At 42.6% G+C, this 22,890-nt stretch overlaps 1 protein-coding gene across 2 annotated transcripts; it reads left to right on the top strand.

Annotated features, from left to right (window-relative positions):
• On the top strand, positions 1–22,783 carry ptpn11a (protein tyrosine phosphatase non-receptor type 11a). 2 transcript variants are annotated; one of them, XM_079524356.1, is made up of 16 exons: positions 1–404; positions 3,618–3,740; positions 4,947–5,141; positions 5,745–5,937; positions 6,346–6,465; positions 6,715–6,828; positions 7,421–7,517; positions 8,456–8,553; positions 9,165–9,326; positions 10,004–10,135; positions 11,642–11,796; positions 12,092–12,159; positions 15,733–15,884; positions 16,975–17,093; positions 17,558–17,660; positions 18,005–22,783. In XM_079524356.1, exons 1-15 carry the CDS (start codon positions 391–393, stop codon positions 17,625–17,627), a joined length of 1,812 nt encoding a protein of 603 aa, XP_079380482.1. In that variant the 5' UTR covers positions 1–390; the 3' UTR covers positions 17,628–17,660; positions 18,005–22,783. The 2 variants fall into 2 exon arrangements, with proteins under 2 accessions (XP_079380482.1, XP_079380481.1); XM_079524355.1 differs by having other exon boundaries at positions 9,162–9,326.
• Positions 22,784–22,890: the final 107 nt, after the last annotated feature.

Genomic DNA, 22,890 nt, shown 5'->3' with positions numbered 1-22,890 from the left:
CCCTTTTTTGTGCGTGTGTGTGTTTTATTTTGTCGCATGTTTGGTGACGTCCCAAATTATCGACTTGTTCTCCTCCAACAAGGGCCGAGGCCTTTACACAGTACAAACTAAACTACCAGGGACTTTTGTTTTCCACCTTTTCTTTTGGTAACCGTTAACGTTTAACCGTCAACGGTCCAAGCTTCTTGGGTTTTGTGGCTGTTTTCTTCCAGGCCGCCATGGACCGATGAAAGCTCTCCGTTCCGTGGAGGAAGGAGGCGATAATATAACCCTTAAAACAAGTATTGGTTGGGGGGAACAACACTAGCCTAGCCAGCTAGCCGTGTTAGCATCGAGCTATCTCTCCTCTCCTAGCCGAGGGAAGTGCCGAGGAAGCCCGAGGAAAACAAAATGACATCTCGGAGGTAAGAGAGGAGAGAGAGGAAACCTGGAAAACAAACGATGTGTGATGATCATTAACCATACATATGCATGGATCTTTGACGTTACGCGGGTCAGATTTGGTGGTTTCTTTCATTGTGGTCAACGTGCAAGAGAAACGCCTCCTGGGGTTTATTTATTTATGCACAATTAAAGAAAGCACATCGGGGTCATTACTAACACGTTACACGTCACCAAGAGTCTTCTTGTGAAGAAACTGAGTTCTGATCGTGTTTCATTATATAATATACGTGGTGTGTAAGTGTAACGGATAATAACACCAATCTCTAATGTGCGGTTAATTAAGCAAGTCGGCGTATCCACACAGCAGCAAAACGTTGGTTTACTGTCTGTGACCACCACTACTGTTGACCCGTCTTAACTGTCACTTCACTCACTTGTATGCAATGGATGCTCATTGCAGATGTGTTTTGTATTGTTATGATCAGCACTGTAGCACAATATGCCAAAACAAGGCAAATGGATAAATTCAACACAACACTGAGGGTAGTGTGTAGTTAGTAGTTACTGAACCTTACGGCCCCTTTGGAAATTGATTGATTGTTTGATCGAACATTGTATTCACAGTTTGTAAAATGGGTACAGTACAGTTCAACGAAAGTACAGGTCAATACAAAATCTGCTACGAGGATAAAACCAGACTAAGCACTTGTTTACATCAGGGTCTTCCATAAGTTCCATTTTAACATTTTAATTCATCCGAACATTTAAAAACGTACAATATACACTTCTATGCAAACAAAGGAAATCATCATATATACAGTTTAAAAAAAGTTAAAAAGGGTGAAAACGTGTACACTAGGGGAAAAAAAGGGGGGGGGGGGGGACTTTACGAATTGCATCTGCTTGTAAGTGCTCTTTGAGAGTAGTTTTGAAGGAGTCTAGGGATTCACATTTCTTAACGGCTGTTGGTAGGGTGTTCTACATTTGAGTGGTATAGGAGCTAAATCAATTTAACCCCTTGGAGCCTTATCTGGGTTGTACGTGGTTTGTGTAACTCCCTGGTGTTGTGATCATGGACTTTGTTGACATTAAGGAAGTATTTTGACAGGTACATGGGTAGCTTTTAGAGGTGTAGCGAATTGTAGAGCAGTGGTTCCCAAAGTGGGGTCCGGGGACCCTCAGGCCAGGGTACCTGAGGCAGTTCCAGGGGGTCCCCAGCTAAATGATAGTTTGGAACCAAATGGACCGTTACAGGTCTGTAACTCAGAGAGTGTACAAATGGAACCAAATTGACCCGTTGTTTGTACACTCTGAGTTAAAATTAACATTGATTTTACAAAAAAAATGTGGGGTCCCAGAGATTTAAATGGGGGATCGTAGACTAATGCATGTCAAACTGCGGGCCCTTGAAATTAAACAGGAATTGTTCTGCGAGTTAGGCCAAGTGGAAGCCTGACTAGTAGGGATGCTCAGATCAAGTTTTTTTGGGACCGATCCCGATCACCGATTTGTTTTTCTCATGATTGGCTGATACCGATCTTGTGCGTATGGGGAAAATCTGAATATTTCCAAAATTCTAATATGTAAAAACCCACCTCAAAACTGTTCCTGTGTGTGTGGGGGGAGGAAAAGGAGAATGTTTATGCCTGTCACAAAGATGCAAAAAAAAAGCATCTCTACTGACTAGTTTGTTTTGGATGTCTGGAACCGTGTTTTAAGGGCCTTTGAGGTGCTGTGGTACCATGAGGTGCATGCATAGTCGAAGAAACCTTGAATGAGGGCTCCTGTTAGGGTCTTCAAAGTATTTTTTCTGACCAGTGAGGAGATAATGTTTGTCTTTGGTTGACGTTTTTGATTACATTGGTAGCCATTTTATCACAGGAAAGATTTTCTTTTCTTTTCTTGTGATGATAATGTCACCCACTTTAACTGAGACGCCATGCTGAGATTTATATTCTATCCAAAGAGAATGGATTCAGTTTTTCCCAGGTGTAATGAGAGTTTGTTATCAGCGAGCCAAGTCCAGATTCTACCGAGTTTAGAGCTAAGGGCCTTTTCAACCTGCAATCCTTGTGGAACGCCACAGCTCACTGGGATGGGGGAGACGGTGTTCCGTTCAACTCCACCACCTTTTCTCTCCCCTCCAGGTAGGATTGCATCCAGCTCACTGATGTGCTATCAAAACCAATTGCCTTCAGCTTATTAATCAGTATGGAGTGGTTTAGTAGTGTCGAAAGACTTTTTTGGAGGTCCAGCATGACCATGCCGCAGTATTTGCCAGCATCCACTTCGTGTTTGATGTGGTCGCTGGTCGACTATTTTTCACTTTCGAGATGGAGTTAAGAATAGAAATAGAGCGGTAGTTGCCGGCGTCTAATTTGCTGTGCAGGGGGGGCAAGTTTGAAATCTTGAGGGACCTGTCTCTGTTTGATGGAGAGGTTTATTATGTGGGTGATTATTGGAGCAATGGAGATGACCGAGTCTGAGAAATTTGGAGGGGATATTGTCATGGCCAGTGGCCTTGTTTGGTTGCAGGGCAGGCCAACACTTTTTTTAAAGTGTTGGCAGGCTGGGCCTTTTTCAACAGTCTGATGATGGTAGCTGTTCACATATCTGGTGGTCCAGGGGTTGACACTCTATCCCCCCACACGGTTGAGGTAGATGACCGCCCACCCTAGAGTCTGGGTCTGCTTGGCGTTTCTTCCAGTTAAGTGGAGGTTTTCATTACCCCCTTCGCAATATTGCTTACTGAGGGTGGAGATCTCTGTCGGGTCTACATGTAAAGTGTCTTGAGGCAACGTGCTGTGATTTGACACTTTAATCAAATTGAATTGAATTGTAAGGCAAGTACAGGTCATGTTCTACTTGCCCAGAGGAAATGATAGGTAAAATGTATTCATAATTACGGTTCAATTTAACCCTTTTTCTTTTTTTGAACATTCTGCGCCTAAAACATTTCATACCTAATTTTGTATGCCAAATACTACCTGCATAGCTATGAACTTGTTTTATATTTTTATGTGTCGCAACAGTGAAAAAGTGTTTGGTTGTAGATCAAAATAATGAATGACAGTAATTTCTTTGTATATTTCCGTTATTTGTCATATCTGCCTTGCAAAGGTTTTGATTACAGAAATTGATGGCAGCCCTAATTACAGCAATGCCCCGGTACTAATTATGCATTATGTCCCAGTCAGACCCACTAACCCTAACATGGTGTTCGTCTCTGTTAGGTGGTTCCATCCCAACATCACAGGCGTGGAAGCGGAGAACCTGTTGTTGACTCGTGGAGTGGATGGAAGCTTCTTGGCCCGGCCCAGTAAGAGTAACCCTGGGGACTTCACCTTGTCTGTACGGTGAGTGTTTGGAATGTCTCTCTGTGGATCCCACCGCAGCACTAGGCAAACCCCCACTATGTAGTCGCTGTTATTGCCAGTTCTCGGTTTTTGCAACTATGCCTATAAAACCTAATCGATGCGTAACCCTAACCTCAGTAAAACTATACCTGCCCGGGAGCAAATCAGACGGGTTTATCCTAGAGCTGTCAGTAATAATGATAAAAAACACGAAACTTTGAATAAAATTCCATTTAGTCTAGTTTTAGTCGACTGAATGTCATAATAGTTTAGGCGACAAAAAGTTGACAAATATGTATGTTGGGTGGGCGTAATGGCGTCATAATGACAGATGTTACACTTGGTTGCATGCTGAAAATTGCCGATCTAGCTTGTAGATCTGCGAGTGTAACACCGGAGCGAAACCTAACAAAACATATTTTTGTTCTATTGGATCTCTTCTCCAATCTCCACTAGTTTGTATTCGTTGACGAAATTGTCAGTATATTTAGTCATAGTTTTAGTCATCATAGGTTAGTTTTCATCAGTGAAGTCGATGAACATTTTTCACCATGGTTTTAGTCAACAAAATCAACACTTGCAGGAAGCCTATGCATACAGTATAGTCTGCTACTGTCATTTCATAAGGTTTCTTTGTTACAGACGTACGGTTGCATGAGAGTCTAATTATTTTGTTCTGGTTCCTCAGACGTAGTAGCAATAATAGTAAAATTATCAATAACAAGGAAATTATATGTATAAAAAAAGAATAATCAAAGAATAGCAGCAGAATGAAGAGAAAGAGGACAGTTTGTATTGGTCCTAGCGCTTAACCCATTATGACCAGAGACCATGTTTCTAGGGGCCCTGACTAGTGGTTCTCAAACTTTTTCATGTCCAACCAGGACCCCCAAAATGATATGTATTTGGCTGCGAACCATCTCAAAATATTTCGTTCCAGGGACCCCCCAGAAGCCAAGATTTGAGTTCAAAACATAGCAGATTTACAAGCTCGTAGCACGGCTCTCGGTGCTGCGCTGTGAGCTTGTATATGTGCTATTTCTCAGTAGCTAAAGTATAAAATAATGGTTAAAGTAGTTAAAAGCTAAAGTGACACAGATGCGTCTTAATGGCTTAAGGTCCTTGAAGGTGCTGCTGTGTGCAAGGTTCTTATTCCCATGTTATAAACGTCTACATGGTGGTTGTGTTCTTTTCACTGTTTTACAGGCGTAATGGAGCAGTCACACACATTAAGATCCAGAACACGGGAGACTACTATGACCTTTATGGCGGGGAGAAGTTTGCCACACTGGCCGAACTGGTCCAGTATTACATGGAGCACCATGGGCAACTCAAAGAGAAAAACGGAGACGTCATCGAGCTCAAGTATCCCCTAAATTGTGCAGACCCCACTTCAGAGCGGTGAGCTTATACATGTGGAATCTTCCTTTGCTTGAATATTATGGTTAGAGATGATTCTCATTTAGCATTAAGTGTGCGTTCGGATATGCGCAGCGGGAGTGCGCTTACATATTAGTTTGTATTGCACAGTGTGCTCTGTGTGCTATATCTTTCTGAATGCACCCATAGAGGCACCTGGGTAACAGCTTCATAAATGAAAGTGAAGTTTGTGTTTTCCCAGTAGAAGTACATACTGTACATACATACATACATACATACATGCATACATACATACATACATACATACATACATACATACACACATACTGTATATACATACATACATACATACATACATACATACATACATACATACGTACAAAATAATTTGCATTGTGCTCATTTGCATTTGTGAACAAAGGAATGTGGCAGTGGAATTCTCTAAATTGTAATACTAAACATAGCAGACATGAAGTCCACATACCAGCTCTGACAGTGTGATAATACATTTCCGGAAACGGTTCCAAAATGTGGATCCCGGGTTCCTCAGTGTTAGCTTGGCTTCCGTTCCTCCGGATTCCAACCCAACCCCTAATCCTGATAACATGTGTTTTGGTTTGTCAGATGGTTCCACGGGCACCTATCGGGCAGGGAGGCCGAGAAGCTCCTGACGGAGAAAGGGAAGAACGGGAGCTTCCTGGTGAGAGAGAGCCAGAGCCACCCTGGGGATTTCGTCCTTTCCGTCCGCACCGGGGACGACAAGACGGACAGCAGCGACAACAAGCCCAAAGTCACCCACGTCATGATCCGATGCCAGGTGAGAACACCTGCTCTGCTGCTCCCAAGGCTCGTCTTCTTCTCCTCTCTTTGTCTTTTCCTTTCTCCATGTTTTCTTTTTTCTTTGTTTTTTTTCCCCTCCCAGAATATTCAAAATGGTCTTAAAGTGCTAACTGCTAATGTTATTAACATGGGTATCGTTAATGTAACGATTGTTTCAAAACATTTCAATTGCAATGAGGACATTTTTAGACTTGACATTTATTGAAATGTTGTTAATCAGTCATATAAAAATAGGGGACATATACCATAATGCTCTCTTTAATGTCGACTTTGTCACATTAAGAGCTGATGTTTTTCATTTAATATATGTATTAAATATTCCGAAGACAACCGTTTTTATTATTACCTTTGCTCGTCGCTTACAGTATGTGTTGTTGTTGTTCAGCCTGACTTGAAGTATGACGTGGGTGGAGGGGAGAAGTTTGACTCTCTCACTGACCTGGTGGAACACTACAAGAAGAACCCCATGGTGGAGACGCTGGGCACAGTGCTTCAGCTCAAACAGGTAAACACCAACATCCCTTCACAGTTCACACATTCATACTGTATATTCATGTTCAGGGAGTTTATTAGTTTTACATGGATTAAAGTTCTCAGTCGCCACGCCTGATTTCAGTAACCATAATATGGTTACATAACAATATTATTGCTATGTTGCCCCTACGCTCTTTGTGCAGATCTGAAAGTCAATCATCTCTATAAAGACAAAGTAATATCTCCTGATTGTAATAGCTTTACTGATTTCTGTCCTCAGCCTCTAAACACAACTCGAATTAACGCTGCAGAGATTGAAAGCCGAGTACGGGAGCTGAGTAAACTTGCGGAGGCCACAGACAAGGTCAAACAGGGCTTCTGGGAAGAGTTTGAGGTAAGATGGCGTTTAAGACCTAGTGTGTAATAGGTAAAGTTTCCTACAAGATGGCTCACTTTTTGACCACTGACAAGTGGATATGATAATTAAGATATTCACACGTACTAGTATGTCTAATAAATACCTAAATTGCCCAATAGAAATGTTGATATAAATCATACGGAGAGAAACACTGCCTACGTACTCACTTGGATCAGCAATGTTTCTATGCGTTAAACAAAATTCAACTCTGGCGGCGGTGCGCGTGAGACGAACATGAACAGTGCTAACGGTTTGAGTGTCCTGTCTGGTCACTCCGGCCATCGACGCCTCCCTGCCTACCTGCTCGCCACACATTGAACATTTATTACTGTACTTGCCAACCGCTTCCTGTGTGAAAAGGCCTTTACAGCGCTTACGTGGCACAGCGGTAAAGTCCCTGCCCACCACCACGGAGGTTGTGGGTTCAAATCCACCACGGTGCAATTGGCCCGTGTTCGGTGGAGGGAAGGTGGGGAGGGCGATGGAGGACTGCTTTTAATCTTTTTTTAAATTATATTTTTGTAATTTGTATTGCTTTTGTATGATCTATCTTTTGTTTTTCACCCAGACGTTGCAACAACAGGAATGCAAACTGCTCTACAGTCGCAAGGAGGGCCAGAGAGCTGAGAACAAGAACAAGAACAGATACAAGAACATCCTGCCTTGTAAGTAATCACTAGAACGGCATAGGGCTGGACAACATGAGACTAGACATCATTAGGGATTTTGGAGATGGTATTATTGTGGTTTGGCATTAGCTTGGTCTTTTCCTGGTTCGAATCACTTACGCCCAACACACACAGGCTGCAAACGGCTCGCGTCAAAACAGCCGCCTCCATTATTTTCAATGGACCTATCCTACACCGGCGGCGTCAGACGCGCGTTTACGCATCGCACGGCGCTCCGATGCGCCAATGTTCTATTTCCAGGCGTTGCCGTGCGGTGAAAGTGTTTACTGTACAAAGTACAGTTGGCAGCCGTGCGGCAGAGCGCCACATCCTGTTGGTGCTTATGGCCGGCACTTGACGTGCGTCGATACTGTGCTGCTATGCTGCGCAGCCTGTGTGTGTTGGGCTTCAAGCCTTATTTTATGCTTTCAAGCTTACAGCGTGGCTTGTGAAATGTGAGCTTGTATATGTCTCTGTCGGGTGGAAACCTCATACGTCCAAAACTGTTACTTTTCGTGATTCAAAAAAGAAAAAGAAGCAAAAGTAGCCGATTTTTGTTTGGAGCTTGAAGATCGGTTATTTATGCTACTTTTGTGTGACAGTGTTACACTGTAGTATGATGACAAATATAGAAGAAGTGGTATTTGGCCAAAAATATTGTAATATTTGATCTCGTCGCCTAGCCCTATTACAACATGTTGTGCTTTTAGTGAACACTAAAATATTTTACTTTCCACCCCCCCCACAACCCAGACCGATGTGAAATTGAGAAAATAAAAAAATGCCCTTTCTACTGTCTGTCCTAGCTCATGCTATTTAAAAACATCAACTATCAAATGAATGTCTGTACTGTGTGTGTTTCTACCTCCAGTTGACTACACATGGGTGGTGCTAAATGATGTACTGTGTGTGTGTGTGTTTGTTTCCATCTCCAGTCGACCACACACGGGTGGTACTAACTGACGGGGACCCCAACGAGCAGGGCGCTGACTACATCAACGCCAACATAATCATGGTCGTACCTGCAATCATGGTAAACATACTTCGTGTTTTAGTCGGGTGGTCGTACCTGCAATCATGGTAAACATACTTCGTGTTTTAGTCGGGTGGTCGTACCTGCAATCATGGTAAATATTCTTCATGTTTTAATTCTCTGGATGTACTGTACCTTCCATCATGCCGTAACATACATGTCATTCCACATGTCCAATATCCAACTGACTGCAGCAGCAGTCACACACAAAACCTCACAATGGGGCTGCTTCTCAATGCTGGGTTTGTACAGAGGCCATCAGAAGGTCCCCGGTTTGACTCCTGCCTCGCAGGAGTACTTACAAGTACTCATGCAGAATGTCCCCAAGCTCTTTGTAGATTGGCTATTTTCAAATGGCCGAAATGTATATAAGGCTGAAGTGTATATTGTATGTTTTGTAATAATCTATATCTATATCTAGTAAAGTAAAAAAAATAAAGACATGTAGTTGACTGAGGCTACTGCTGCTTACGGTATTATCACAAGTTCACAACATAAAGTTATATCATGATTTCGACCTGAATGGCGTTATCAACTAGGATAGGATGATACAGAAAATGTGCGCGCGTGTCTATGTGTGTGTGTGTGTGTGTGTGTTTGTGCGCTAGCAGCCGGAGTTGGAGTCCAAATGCAACAGCACTACCAAGATGAAGAAGTCGTACATCGCCACGCAGGGCTGCCTACAGAACACCATCAGTGACTTCTGGAGGATGGTCTTCCAGGAGAACTCCAGAGTCATCGTCATGACAACCAAGGAAGTGGAGCGAGGAAAGGTGACCAAAGCCATGAATTGTGGTGGTGTTCATTTGTATAATACAGGGGTGCCCAAAAGGTAGATCGCGATCTACCTGTAGATCACAAATGCTGTGCAGGTAGATCACATGACATGCCCCTAAAGAGTATTTCATTTAAATATATTGAAGAAAAAAAACGATAAAAAAAAAAAAACATTTCTCCCCCTCTATTTCCCATTCCAAGTGCATTTGTCTTATACTGTACAGAATGTAACACGAACTCTACTATTCTGAAGCCCTCTCAGGTACATATTTAAACTATTTTCAGCAATGGTATAATAATTGATTTGGTGGGTAGATCTTGCCGAGCTGGTCATTTTGAAAGTAGCTCTCAAGTCAAAAAGTGTGGGCACCCCTGGTATAATACTAGTCCATACCAATTCAAGGATATGACATACCCAATCCCTACCTCTATCGCCCCCCCTCCCTCTCTCTCTCCGCCCCCTTCTCTCTCCCCTTTATATATAATAATAACAACGGGTGTCCCCTGTGGCACACCCATTATGCGATGCTCGGCCAATCACAGCGCAGAATGACTCACCTTCCAGCCAACAGTTTCTTGTGTCCCCAACCAGAGCAAATGTGTGAAGCACTGGTCTTCTTGTCCCCAACCAGAGCAAATGTGTGAAGTACTGGTTTTCTGTGTCCCTGACCAGAGCAAATGTGTGAAGTACTGGCCGGACATGTCGGCCCTGAAGGAGTATGGGGCGATGCGCGTCCGCAACGTCAGAGAGACGGCCGCGCACGACTACATCCTGAGAGAACTGAAATTGTCCAAGGTTGGACAGGTAAGTACCGGTACAGGGACGAATAGTTTTCATAATCCTCAAGGGGGCCCGTGCCGCCCCGCCTCCCCCCGGAGAAAAAAAAGTTGTTGTTTTTTCTTTTTTCGTTTCACACTAAACTCAAGCGTTTAGGTTCTAAACACTTATTTCTATTTGTAACATTTTTTAAACGTCACAGTGTTTAGTTTATAAACAGAATAGCATGTTTAAATGCCATGATTGCAGGCTATAGTGCTGTCCGCCTCGGCAGGTTCTGTCTCACTCACACTCTCTCCAACAGACATCCTCAGCCATGCTCCAAAAGTGGCATCACCTGTCACTCATTAGTAGTCTAATCACTCTGTGAGGAGTGCATAGGCTATAGTTCCTTTTCTCCACAACGGACTTTTTCGCTTCTAAACCCCTTGTTTCTTTTCCCTATTGGTCACTCTGCAATAAGGTGAAACAGAACACAAAGATGAGTAGCCTATTTATTTTTTAACACGCAGCACCCCTCTCCCTCTCTCTCTCTGTCTCTCTCTCTCTGTCTCTCCCTCTCTCGTGTGCGCAATGTCTGTGACTGTGACACAGACGCGGTCAATAATAGGCCAAATATAACACTTTCCCTCTAACTGTGACTGATCAGCTCCTCACACACATACCTACCTGGCAGGTTAAGCACCCAGATTAGCATTTCAATGCCTGATCTGCATGTGTACAAGGGACAGGCAACAGTGAGGAAAACAGAGAGCGGCGCGATTGTATACACAGTCAATGCAAGACGAGAATTGCGCGAATGTAGAAAAACTAGAAATCCCCTAAAATCATCAAGGGGGCTCGAGCCCCGCAGCCCCCACGTAGTCGTCGTCACTGTACCGGTAATTCAATTTTATTTAAGTGTCGAATCACAACAAGTCTCAAGACACTTTACATGTAGAGCAGAGACCCAACAGAGATCCCACCCTACCAATTTTGCGACAGTGGTAACGAAAAACATCCCCTTAACTGGAAGAAACGTCAAGCAGACCCAGACTCTAGGTTGGGTGGCCATCAGCCTCGACCGTGTCGGTGGAGAGACAGAGAGGGAGATACAGGCAAATACGTAGTAGTAATAGCAATAGTAATAAATAGAATACTGTAAGATAAGATAATAATATAATATGGTATTGGTAACAATGGTGTTGGATAATATATAGTGGTATAGTATCAAGGGTTCAAGGTTGTACTTTATTGTTACATCTTGTGTACAGGTACATAAGAGGCTTCCTTACAGACGATGCAGCAGCAGCATAGATAAGATAGTATAAGAATTGGCCTGGCAGGATTACTTGTGAGGTTGTAGATCTGCTATTTCCACTATGTTTTTTGAAAGTGTTTGAAACTATATGAACATTTTCCAACATGGAAACGATTATGCAAAGATAATTGCGATTATCTGAAATGATTGTGATCAGATAATTGTGACAGGCCTGTAACAGATGACGTGGTTACGCCCCTTGTGAGCATATCTATGTTTTACTAACGTTTCAGGGGAATACGGAGCGAACGGTGTGGCAGTACCACTTCAGGGCGTGGCCCGACCACGGAGTGCCCACGGACCCCGGCGGCGTGTTGGACTTCTTAGAGGAGGTCAACCTGAAACAGGAGGGCATACTGGAAGCTGGGCCTATAGCAGTACACTGCAGGTACATACACACACACACACAGACACACACACACACACACACACATACACACCCAACATGTAGGCTATATGTTATAACCACTAAACTAAAAAACACGGTGAAGCAGCGTTCTGCTTCTACGGGGGCCGACGGCCTGGAACAAACTCCCACTGTACCTTTGCCTTTTCTTTTTTTTCTTGATTGCTCTATAACGCACTTTGAGCTGCATTTCATGTCATGAAAGGTGCTATACAAATAACGTTTTATTATTATAAGAGCACACCATTTATGTTTATTCTTATTGTTTCTATTTCAGTGCTGGAATTGGACGAACAGGAACTTTTATAGTGATTGACATCCTCATTGATGTGATCAGAGAGAAAGGTAGGTATTTTTTTTTATACACACACACACACACCTACATATACCTAGCTAATTTATATATTTTTATGCTGCTCACTAGTGCCCGCGCGGCGGGCGGGGCGGGTTACCCCCCTCTTCCCCAAAAAAGGAGAAAAAAAAGCATTCCGGTACCTGCTCTCCTCCTCCTGCTGAAATCATCAGCTTGTTCTGTTGTTCATCTTATGCTTATGAAAGCGGGCTCAGCCCCTGCCTTTTTGACCGTCGGAGAAAAGTGTCATCTCCGTCCTGAACTTCATGTTAAAACAATTCGGCTCTCAACCCTCTGAGGCTCTGAGTCTGAACCTGGCCGTCATCAGCGCAATGAGCGCATCTGCATTAAATCTTTCTTAATTGAGCGCGAGGCCGTGCAGGCGTGGAAAGTGTGCACACACAGAATTATAGGGTTTACAAGCTCACAATGCGTCTCGCAGGTGACGTGTTCACTGCGTTGTGAGCTTGTAGATCGGCTATTTTGGGTGTGTGGTACCACCGCCGCGCAATGAAGTCGAAGTAACAATCGAAACTAAAATGAGAACATGACATTCATTCATTTCGAGTGGAGAGCTACACTCACTCATGTGTATAATACGTTTTATATGTTCATTCGAGGGACTGTCACCTCTCTCTCTCTCTCTCTCTCTCTCTCTCTCTCTGTCACTTCTAGGCAATCAAGCAGATGCGATACTTAATATTAATACAAGCAAAGCAAGCAACTGCTCATTTTACTTTGATATTAACCAGTCATTTGGGCTGCAGGGCAGACTGGTTGGGACTAGTGTTTAAAATGAGATACTCCTCTAAATCTGGGTAGAAATGTTAAAGAAAAATAAGGTACCTCCTCCCCTCTTTCTCTCGAAAGCAGCTGAACTTGCTGTTGAAAAGCCGGTCGTTTTTTTTGTTTTTGCGGGCCGCAGGGCGGGCAGGTTGTTGATTAATATATTGTTTTGCGGGGCAGGTTGGTGCGGGGTGGCTCCCGTGGCGGAACGGGCGGGTTATGCAAAAAAGCCAGCCCGCGCATCACTACTGCTCACACACACCCCTACATGTATCTATTTAATGTATGTATCTTTATGCTGCACATGCTTTATGCTTTTCTTTGTTTTAATGTTAATTAAAGGGTGGGAAGCAGGGACATTTCCTTTTAAAAATAATCTATCAAAATTATTTAGAAAAGATTAAATATTTAGGCACAGTTGCAACCATTTCGATGACGTCAAGATGTGAACACAGCTCCGCTTTCACATCGCGCCTTTGCTATGGACAATGTTCAGGTCAAGATTGATTGATTGACATTTTTATTCACAGAATGGGTACAGTTAGAAGGTACAGGTCAATACAAAAACTGCTCTGAGGTTAAAACCAGAAAAAGCACTATACTACATCAGGGTTCTCCATTTTCAATTCATCAGGAAACGGGTGGAGTACTATAATCAATCCATCCATCCATCCATACAAACACACGTCTGCTTCTGCTATATTAGCCTCGGAAGTGACAGCGTTGCATCAAGCTTGTTTAGGCATATAAATTGATGCGTAATGCTTTGCAAATGTTTTGTTTCTAGGCTATGATAGCTGCGGCTGTGTAGTAGAAGAAATATAGCCTAAAGCAGGGGGAGGCACGATCAAATCTCGTTTGGTTTTTCCCCCCCTTTTTTTTTTATCCCATGCAGCGCCGTTACCGTATGACAGAATCACAGAACATATCACTCCATTTGCGACTATACACTGCTTAAAAACTAAACAGTATGCACACAAAACAGAGCATGTCGTTTCATTTTTTCACCCACACCCAATTCTGCCTCTTCCACGATGATCGATTCACTTTGGCCGCACTGATGAGCAGCGTTCGTTGATCACCCTTCAACACACAACCGGCCGCAGGGGTGACAGTTTACTTCACACAATCCTCCCTGCTTGGATCAGACATACCATTGGTCCGATATCTCAAACCCTCACCCTAACCCTGACCTCCCACGGGGCAACACACCTAAACCTAACCTTAACCCTTAACGCACACCTCACCAACCTTAATCCGGTTGTTTTAACGCACCCCTCACCAACCTTAATCCAGTCCTTTTAACGCACCCCTCACCAACCTTAATCTGGTCGTTTTCTTTCGCTAACTCTCATTCCATTAAAAAATGAAAAACATATATATATATATAGGCCAATAGTCTACCTCTACCTGTCCTGTCCACTATTAATCGAATGTAGTGTCACTGTTGTTCCAGCCACACACAAACGCAAGAATAGAGAGGTGAGATACGGAGAGAAAAAAAACTCCATAAGACACAGCATTCATCGTGGGCAAACTGAGTCCGCTGGCTGACACAGCCTGGTTGCGATGGACACGCCCCCAAGCCAGTACAAGCTCTGTTTCCGTATCGATACGAAAATGTATAGCAGTGTATAGCAGTCATTGGTCATGGTAATCAAAAAAGTTATTTATTTATTTCATTATGAAGACGCTAAAATAGTGTAATTCAAATGGGCTTTTAACATGGGATCCAATGTGATGACGTAGGTTAGATACTCAGGATGACACGCTGTTTTGTCTCGGCCCTCTCCGACACGGTGGGAGGGATTTTTCAGAGTAGTGGCCACTAGTCCGCTCCGACTTCACACAGCATTGAACAGGCTGTATAGAGCCTTATAGTTGCATTTTCAAATATTATCACAACTTTGTCATAATTCAACTGAGACAAAGTAGATGCCAGGTAGCGTGATACTCTGCCTTTAAACTTGCTTTTACCACTGTTTATATTGCATCTGCATCTTCCAACCTGTAGAATAGAGACACGCCCATTTTAGTTCCCAGTTCAGGGCAAGAAAGTATTTTTTTGGTTCCAGTTCTGAACCAACTTTTAGGGTTTCTGAACCAATTCATTTTCAGTGGAAACACTCTGAACTGGTCCAATATTAGGTGGGGGGAAAAGAGCAGAACCGGTTGAACCCCTGTTGGAAAAGGGGCCTCTGTGTTAATAATGCTGCCAATGCTTTAATTTCCAGACGATGTGTAGGGTTGTCACAATTATTACATAATCGGAATTATTTGAGGTAATCGCAATCGTGTCCCTGGGTCCGAGCATTTTGTCACCACCAAGTGTCACTGTTGTGCAGCCACACATACACAGAGGCCATGGAGGAGAGCTTGTACAGTACAGTACAGTACAGTAGAGTACAGTACAGTACAGTACAGTACAGTACAGTACAGTACAGTACAGTACAGCACCACTCAGATGGGTCTGATTTTGATTTTTTTTAGTGGTGCAACCACTCCTATAGACAGCTATGTGTCCCTGGGTGCGAGCACAGAAATAGCATATTTTCAGTGTCACTGTTGTGCAGCCTAACACACCACCAAGTCTCACTGTTGTGAAGCCTAACACACACACACACACACACACAGGCCAGGGAAGAGAGCTTGTACAGTACGTACAGTACAGCACCACTCACTTCAGACGGGTCAGACAGTATAACATTTATCAAAATGCCAGTAATTTAAAAGTTTGTGTGTGCGTGTGTGTCCGTGTGTGTCCGTGTCGTCCTGTCCAGGGGTGGACTGTGACATTGACGTGCCTAAGACCATTCAGATGGTGCGTTCTCAGCGCTCGGGCATGGTGCAGACCGAAGCCCAGTACCGCTTCATCTACATGGCCGTGCAGCACTACATAGAGACGTTACAGAGACGCATAGAGGAGGAACAGGTCAGTAGACGCCAGCTGTTCAAGAGTGTTGCACACGTCGGTATCATTACAAAGTTATATTAAACTAAAACAATAATATCCCCCCTCCCTTTTTCCCATTCCAACTATGTTTGTCTAATATGTACATTTTCACACTATTTTAAGCAATGGGATAATCATTTTTTTGGTGGGTAGATCTTGTTGAGCTGGTCATTTTGAAAGTAGCTCCCAATAGTCCGGCAGCCGGGGTTATGGGGTGGGAAATTTGGTATATAGTATTTTTTTATTGGCCTAAAATATTGTCTATATACATTCATGAATCCACTTTACTTTCTGACCGGCTGTCACTATTTTTTTATAGGGGTTTCTAAGTTGTGACCCTACCATTAACATCCTATGGCAGGCAAACATGTCAAAAAAGACAAACTTTCCTTATGCTTTAAGTAGCATGTGACATGTCAAACTAGGGGGTTTTCATGATTCTGAATCCATTCCAAGCATTAGTTTTGCACACAATTTAGTTTGGGCTAAAAATGGCCATAGACATCATGACAAATGTGGTATGGGTAGGGTCACAAGAAACCCCTATAAAAAATTGCCCAATAGTGACAGCCGGTCAGCAAGTGGATTCATGAATGTATGTATATAGACAATATTTTAGGCCAATAAAAAAGACTATATACCAAATTTCCCACTTTAAACAAAAGAAGCCTGTCGACTGCCGGACTACAAAGTGTGGCCACCCCTGCTCTCCATAGAGACCTTGATATGAAAAGGTTTGAGCACCACTGGTAGGTTTTTCAGAAAACTGTCAGGATTTGGAATACACGGTCGGGTTTTAACGGGTCTGTACAGGTTAATCTACATAGAGACGTTACGGAGACACATCGAGGAGGCAGCAGGTTAGGGTGCTGCTGCCCATCGCCACCACCAAATCTCACTTCATCACATATAATGGGATGCATTGCTGAATCGATTATTTTTTGCACCACTAATGCTAGACGATGTCAATGTCAATGCAACAGTGCCACTGTGGCACTTTATTATTTCTTTACATGTTTTCCATGGCCACGTCTCGCAACCTTTTTTCTTTTCTCTTCTCTGCCAACAGAAAAGTAAGATCAAAGGGCGTGAATACACCAACATAAAATACTCTTTGTCTGACTTAACTGGAGGAGAACAGAGCCCTCTGCCTCCCTGCACTCCCATCCCCACGCCCACCTGCACAGAGTGAGTATTGTCTAAGCCACACTGTTCATTTAAGTAAGGGTCTATTTGGTTTCCAACTATCATTTAGCTGGGGGACACCCAGAAAACCCTCCGAGGACCCCTGGGGGTCCCCGGACCCCCATGTTAAGAACGTGACCTGGGGTACAATTACTACAGTCAGGCAATCAAAATGTTTATCAGTTACAGACACACAAAGCCAATACATATTCCTTCCGATGCCGGAACCTTTTCATTTGGAAAAATGAAAATAAAATAAGCAACTATATGCTTTAGAAACAAAACGCAAACCACTATTTACAAGCAACTTTGCAGAAAAACAAGCCTAAAGTGGACATGGCATCACTGGTTCCGACGTCGGAAGGATTATGTGTTGGTTTTAAGTGTGCGTGTGTCTGTGTGTGTGTGTCTGTGTGTGTGTGTGTGTGTGTGTGTGTGTGTGTGTGTGTGTGTGTGTGTGTGTGTAGGATGAGAGACGACAGCTCTAGGGTATATGAGAATGTGGGACTGATGCAACAGCAGAAGAGCTATAGATGAGATTCAGCTCTCCACTTTAGCGCTCCGTTCCAGGTAACGACACACTCCACAGTGGTGCAAAAAGTACTCAAATGTCTTACTTAAGTAAAGGTATCAATACTGCAATGTGGAACTACTCCGTTACAAGTGAAAGTCCGGAATTCAAAATGTACAAAAAGTACAAAGGTACTGGAGTCAAAATGTACTTGAAGTACCAAAAGTACTAATTATGCAGAATGTCCCATTTCAAAGTTTTCAAAAGTTTAAAGTATTTTGAAAATAGCAGATCTACAAGCTCACAATGCATTCACAATGTGTTCTTTTGGGGTGATATTTTAGACACTGTGTTAATGCTTCTATTGCGTTGATTGGAACAGCTCTTTGTCTCTTTCTCGTAGGAACCTGATACCTGATTAAAAAAATAAATAAAAATAAAAAAAATACCAGCTACACCTTGACGCCTGAGACTCGACCATGACGATGAACATGGAACAATAGATGGAAGAGAGAGAGAGAGAGACCAGACAACAGCTAATGGAGGACTTAAACGTCTTACTTCTTGCTCATTCTACATGAACATTTGCCCTCTAGTTTTATTCTAAAACCACTGTGATTTTCAGAAGAGCCTTTTGAGAAGCCTAACATGTTTAAACCCATACTAAAAACCTCAAGTTTGGGTTCAGCCTGTCTAAAAAGAACTCAACCCAACAAGGGCTGCAAATTGGACGCGCTCTCCTGAGAAGGAAAATTCAAGCTAACTTTTTGCTCATCTCTCTCTTTTTTTTTTGTATGTGTTTTGTGTTTATTAACCAAAGGAAAATTATGTAGATCATTTTTTGAAAGTAAACAAAGATCGTCTGGGACCTCCTCGGAGTCGAGAGAGAAAAGGCGGTGCCAAAATCACGAATGGTTTTTCATCCACAGTCTCTCGCCAAACAACAGACCCCTTTTCCCCCGCACCAAGCCTTCTAAAGAATGGGAGACGAGACTTTGCCTGTGGAGAAAAATGGGGTTAATTTCTCAGTGAAAGTCAAAAGTCTAGGATTCATTGTGTTATGTAGTGTATTATTGTTACTGGATAAAGCATTATTGGCTTGGTGGTGTATTTCTGTATTCACAGGTAATTTCTAATCCACTGACGCGAAGATATGAATTATTTTTCTTTTCTTTTTCTTTTTATCTTTTACAGATGAACTGCCTTGAAGAGAAACTAACCCATTCAGGCTATTTGGGAGTATGAATTTAGGTTGTTTTTTTTATTTTTATGTGGGGTTAATTTTGTGGCTTTTTGGTGGGGATACTTTGTATGTATTAGTTTACCATTCCTAAGCTCAAGCCTAATGTCCTTAATGCCTGATTTTATACTCGGTCTTGCACTGGCGTCTTGCACCGGAAAAAACAACCCAACGACAAGCTTGCAATGCACCGCGCCGTGACGTACTGTGGGCTTGTAGATCTTCAGTGTGAGACGCGACGTGCGAGCGGGATTGAATCGGGTGTAAACTCTGCACTTCCTCGGCGGTAGAACGGCTCAAATCCAAGCCTTTGATACACCTGATCAGTAGGGGTCGCTGTCGGGCAGAAACCTTGTATCTCCATATTTAATCTTTGTATGTTTTTGTTTTGTTTTTTCATAAATTCATGCTGAGTTTGTAGAATGACTATTCTTGCTATTATCAAAGATTTCCGCCTATATAATGGCATCATGCCCAAAAGAGGAACGCCACGTTGAAGGTGGCCCAAGTCTCGCTGTGTGGGGTTATGTTTTTATAAATACGGTAATATGTAACCAATGAAAAGTATTAACAAGAGCTTGTGACTAAAATACAAAATACATTGGATCCATTGGAATATAGTTTTTTTTTTCTTTTCCCCATTTACTGAAAAGTAATGGTTTTGGACATAAAGGGTTTCTCCACCCCGACGGCAACGAACGACATATAAGTAGCCATGGCAGCGAGAAATGTTTGTTTTTCTAGTCTGCTTTTTGGCTTATGTACTGGCAGGAAAGGTTTTTCTAGGGCAGTGGTTCTCAAAGTGGGGGTCCAACCGTCCAGGGACCCTGAGGGGTCCTTGAGGAGGGTTCTAAATGGACCCTTGCAGGTTTTGTGCACATTCAGTTATGGGAGGGGGGGGGGCGTCCTTGAAATTGAGCAAAAGTTTGAGAACCAGTGTTCTGAGGGGTGATGTTTTAAACATTTCTTCCCATTATAGTCCTGCACTTGTATGTAAAAAAAAAAAAAGTTACTATGGTGACCTATGAAAATGTCGGGGGGGGGGGGCTTGTGTATAGCAGACCTTGGGGCTTTCTCAAGTATGGCTGCCAAAAGATATCATTTTAAGAGTTTTTTTTTTAATTTTTATTGCATAATGTTTTTTCTTGCTTGTTCATTTGCGAGTACAAATGCCTATTTTAAGTACCATTGCCTATTGTGAGTACCACATGTAATTAATTTCACTGTCATTGTTTAAAACGAAATACATTTCTCACACATTTCTGAGCTTCGGCGATATAACTATGACTTGTGCTTGTTATAGAGACTTAAGGCCATATGATAGTTGGCTGGACTCAAGTTTGCCCTTTCAAGCTTTGCATAATATTGTACACACACATACACTTGCACACACCCGTTTTGACCTTACCATTCCATTGGATATAAGTATGTTTTTTTGTTTATCAGAAACGTGTTTGTTCACACTAAGCCAGTGGTTCCTCAACCTGTGGGCCACGAGGATATTTTAAGTGGGTTCCTCCCAAAAGATGTTGGTACTGTACTGTACGTTTTCTTCAAGAGTTCCCATTTATCACAACAAAAAAAAATTCAAGGTTTTACTGTATATTAATACCAAGCTGAAACGCAATCGATTGGTTGGTCATTAAATTATTGAACGTGCTCTGGAAATGCACGTGGCCCACCCATCTGACCACTTAACACTGCAGCCAATAAGTGTTCAGGTGGGCTGCGAACGCTTTCTGAGATCTCAGAGTGGATGGAGAAAAGGTTGAGAACCACTACACTAAGCCGTCGAGTCTTTCTTTGCCATACTAAATTAAGCAGTGGTGGAAAAGTACTCAAATGTTTTACTTACGTACAATACTGCAATGTAGAATACTATAAACTATTGGCATTGTAATGCGCTTAAAGTACCAAAAGTATTCATTATGCAGAATGTCCCATTTCAAGTTTTCAAATTGCAGATCTACAAGCTTGTAGATCGGCTATTTTCAAAAGGCCAAAATGTATATACGGCTGTAGTGGGTAATTTATGTTTTGTGACAATAATAAAAATCTACAAAGTGACTAGTAGCTAAAGTTTTCAAATAAATGTAGTGGGGTAAATACAATATTTAGATCCAAGATGAAGTGAAGTTTAAGTAAAATTGGAAATCCTATTTGAAATTGGATGTACTCAATACAAATACTTGACTTATGTACAGTACTTAAGTTAATGTACTACATTACTTTCCACCACTGAAATTAAGTGCTTATCAAACTGGAAGGATGATGCTCCGGGCTCATCTTGTGTATGTATAGCAGTGAGATTCTTACATTATTCTTTTAAAGAAAAAAAAGATTTCTCAATTGCTCACTGTCTTTTGCCTTGAGAAACTGCAATCTTTAAATGTACTGTGTGTATGATCTCAGAATTGATAAGACAAAGCACCTCTTCTCTGCCTCAGTCTGAGGAAAGTCGACGTCAACCACCGACCAAAAATCGAACCGCCTTCTCTCGATCCTCTGCAATACGCTTCACTAGCGGAGCAGACGCATCCAACTTCCGTTCCTTGATTTATATACTTTTGAAAACAGCCAGCAAAGCACCACATTGTGAACTGTTACTGTTGGTGTAGCCTACTAGCCTGGCCTAGCCAGCATGCTTTCTGGTCTAGAGGGGCGGGCGCGCAACGAGCAACCGCTGCAGAATATTGGTTCACCGATCTGAGCCCCCACCCCTGCCACCCTCCGAGGCTCCGCCCCGCCCCTCCCTGGTAGAAATCAGCGGAGGAAAGCGCCGCCCCATTTGCACTGTAGTTCACTCCCACTCCTCTCCTAGACCAGGAAATGTCCCTCGTTCCCCCAGCCTTTCATTTTTTGAGCCGAACGCAAACGAAAGTAAAAGCCTGGGTACCAACGCTACTGTAAGCTGAGAACCCATCGGCAAAAACAGTGTCTCGACTCTCGAGAGACTACTGTTGGTGTACTTGGCTCTGTGTATGGGGAGTTCTCTATAGGCACCTGGTTTTGTCAGCGAGTGTTCTTTTAGATCATTGGTTCTCAACCTTTTCAGGCCACGACCCCACAAAATAATCATATTTGACCTGGGGGCCCACCTGACCTCGGGCCCACCCTGACAAGCACTTGGAATCATAGCAGTTGAGGCCTTACATTTGACTCGGTTCCACAGATACACATTATGAAAATAGCAGATATAATTAGTATATCGGCTATTTTCATAATGTTTGCCCCTTTCTTATATAATTTCAAATTTGTCAATTTGGCCAAGGTGTGTTGATTACTTTTGATGCAGTAGGCCTAATGGCCTTTTTTCTTTTCTTTCGTTTCGTTTCTTTTTTCTTTGTCTATTAATAAGGTGATAAAAGTCTTTACACTTCACTGTAATCTGGGGACCCTCCAAAAATAATGTGGGGGTCCTGACCCACAGGTTGAGAACCACTGTTTTAGATGAGGTGCCATATCTTGTGCCATAAAAATATATTTTTTAAATGGTTCAAATCTCACGTGTCCATGTAGATTGGCTAGTTGAACTATTTTTAAATGTTTTTCAAAATGGTCAAATATGGCTAATAACGTTAATGCATAAGGGGTAAGGTAGGACTAGGACCTGAGGTGTATTTTTCTTTAACGGGTTGAGAACATCCATTGCAGTGTGTTTGGACTATATGCAGTATTATCTGTGTGTGTGTGTGTGTGTGTGTGTGTGTGTGTGTGTGTGTGTGTGTGTGTGTGTGTGTGTGTGTGTGTGTGTGTGTGTGTGTGTGTGTGTGTGTGTGTGTGTGTGTGTGTGTGTGTGTGTGTGTGTGTGTGTGTGTGTGTCCACCCACTTGTATAAGGTCCAATGGAGTGCTTGTGTTTTGTGCAACAACACCATAGTGATCATGAGGATGTTCCAGTCTGGGGGAAATAAATAACGGCTTTGGGGTTCAGCCACATGGATACTTTGACAGCCTTTATTCTTGTTTTAAACTTTATTTTGTTTTGTTTTCTTCCAGAGACCATGCAACAGCTTTCTTGCAATTTATTTTTTATTTTTTTAACCCCAC

Source organism: Electrona antarctica (genome assembly GCF_951216825.1).
Source record: "Electrona antarctica genome assembly, chromosome: 16".
Classification (NCBI taxonomy): Eukaryota; Metazoa; Chordata; class Actinopteri; order Myctophiformes; family Myctophidae; genus Electrona; species Electrona antarctica.
This window is presented reverse-complemented; position numbering and strand designations above follow the sequence as displayed.

Excerpts from the sequence above, each read along its gene's own strand:
- ptpn11a (XM_079524355.1), top strand. Across the intron at positions 8,554-9,161 it reads TGGTCGTACCTGCAATCATG|CAGCCGGAGTTGGAGTCCAA; the intron begins GTAAACATACTT and ends TTTGTGCGCTAG. Across the intron at positions 9,327-10,003 it reads AGGAAGTGGAGCGAGGAAAG|AGCAAATGTGTGAAGTACTG; the intron begins GTGACCAAAGCC and ends GTCCCTGACCAG.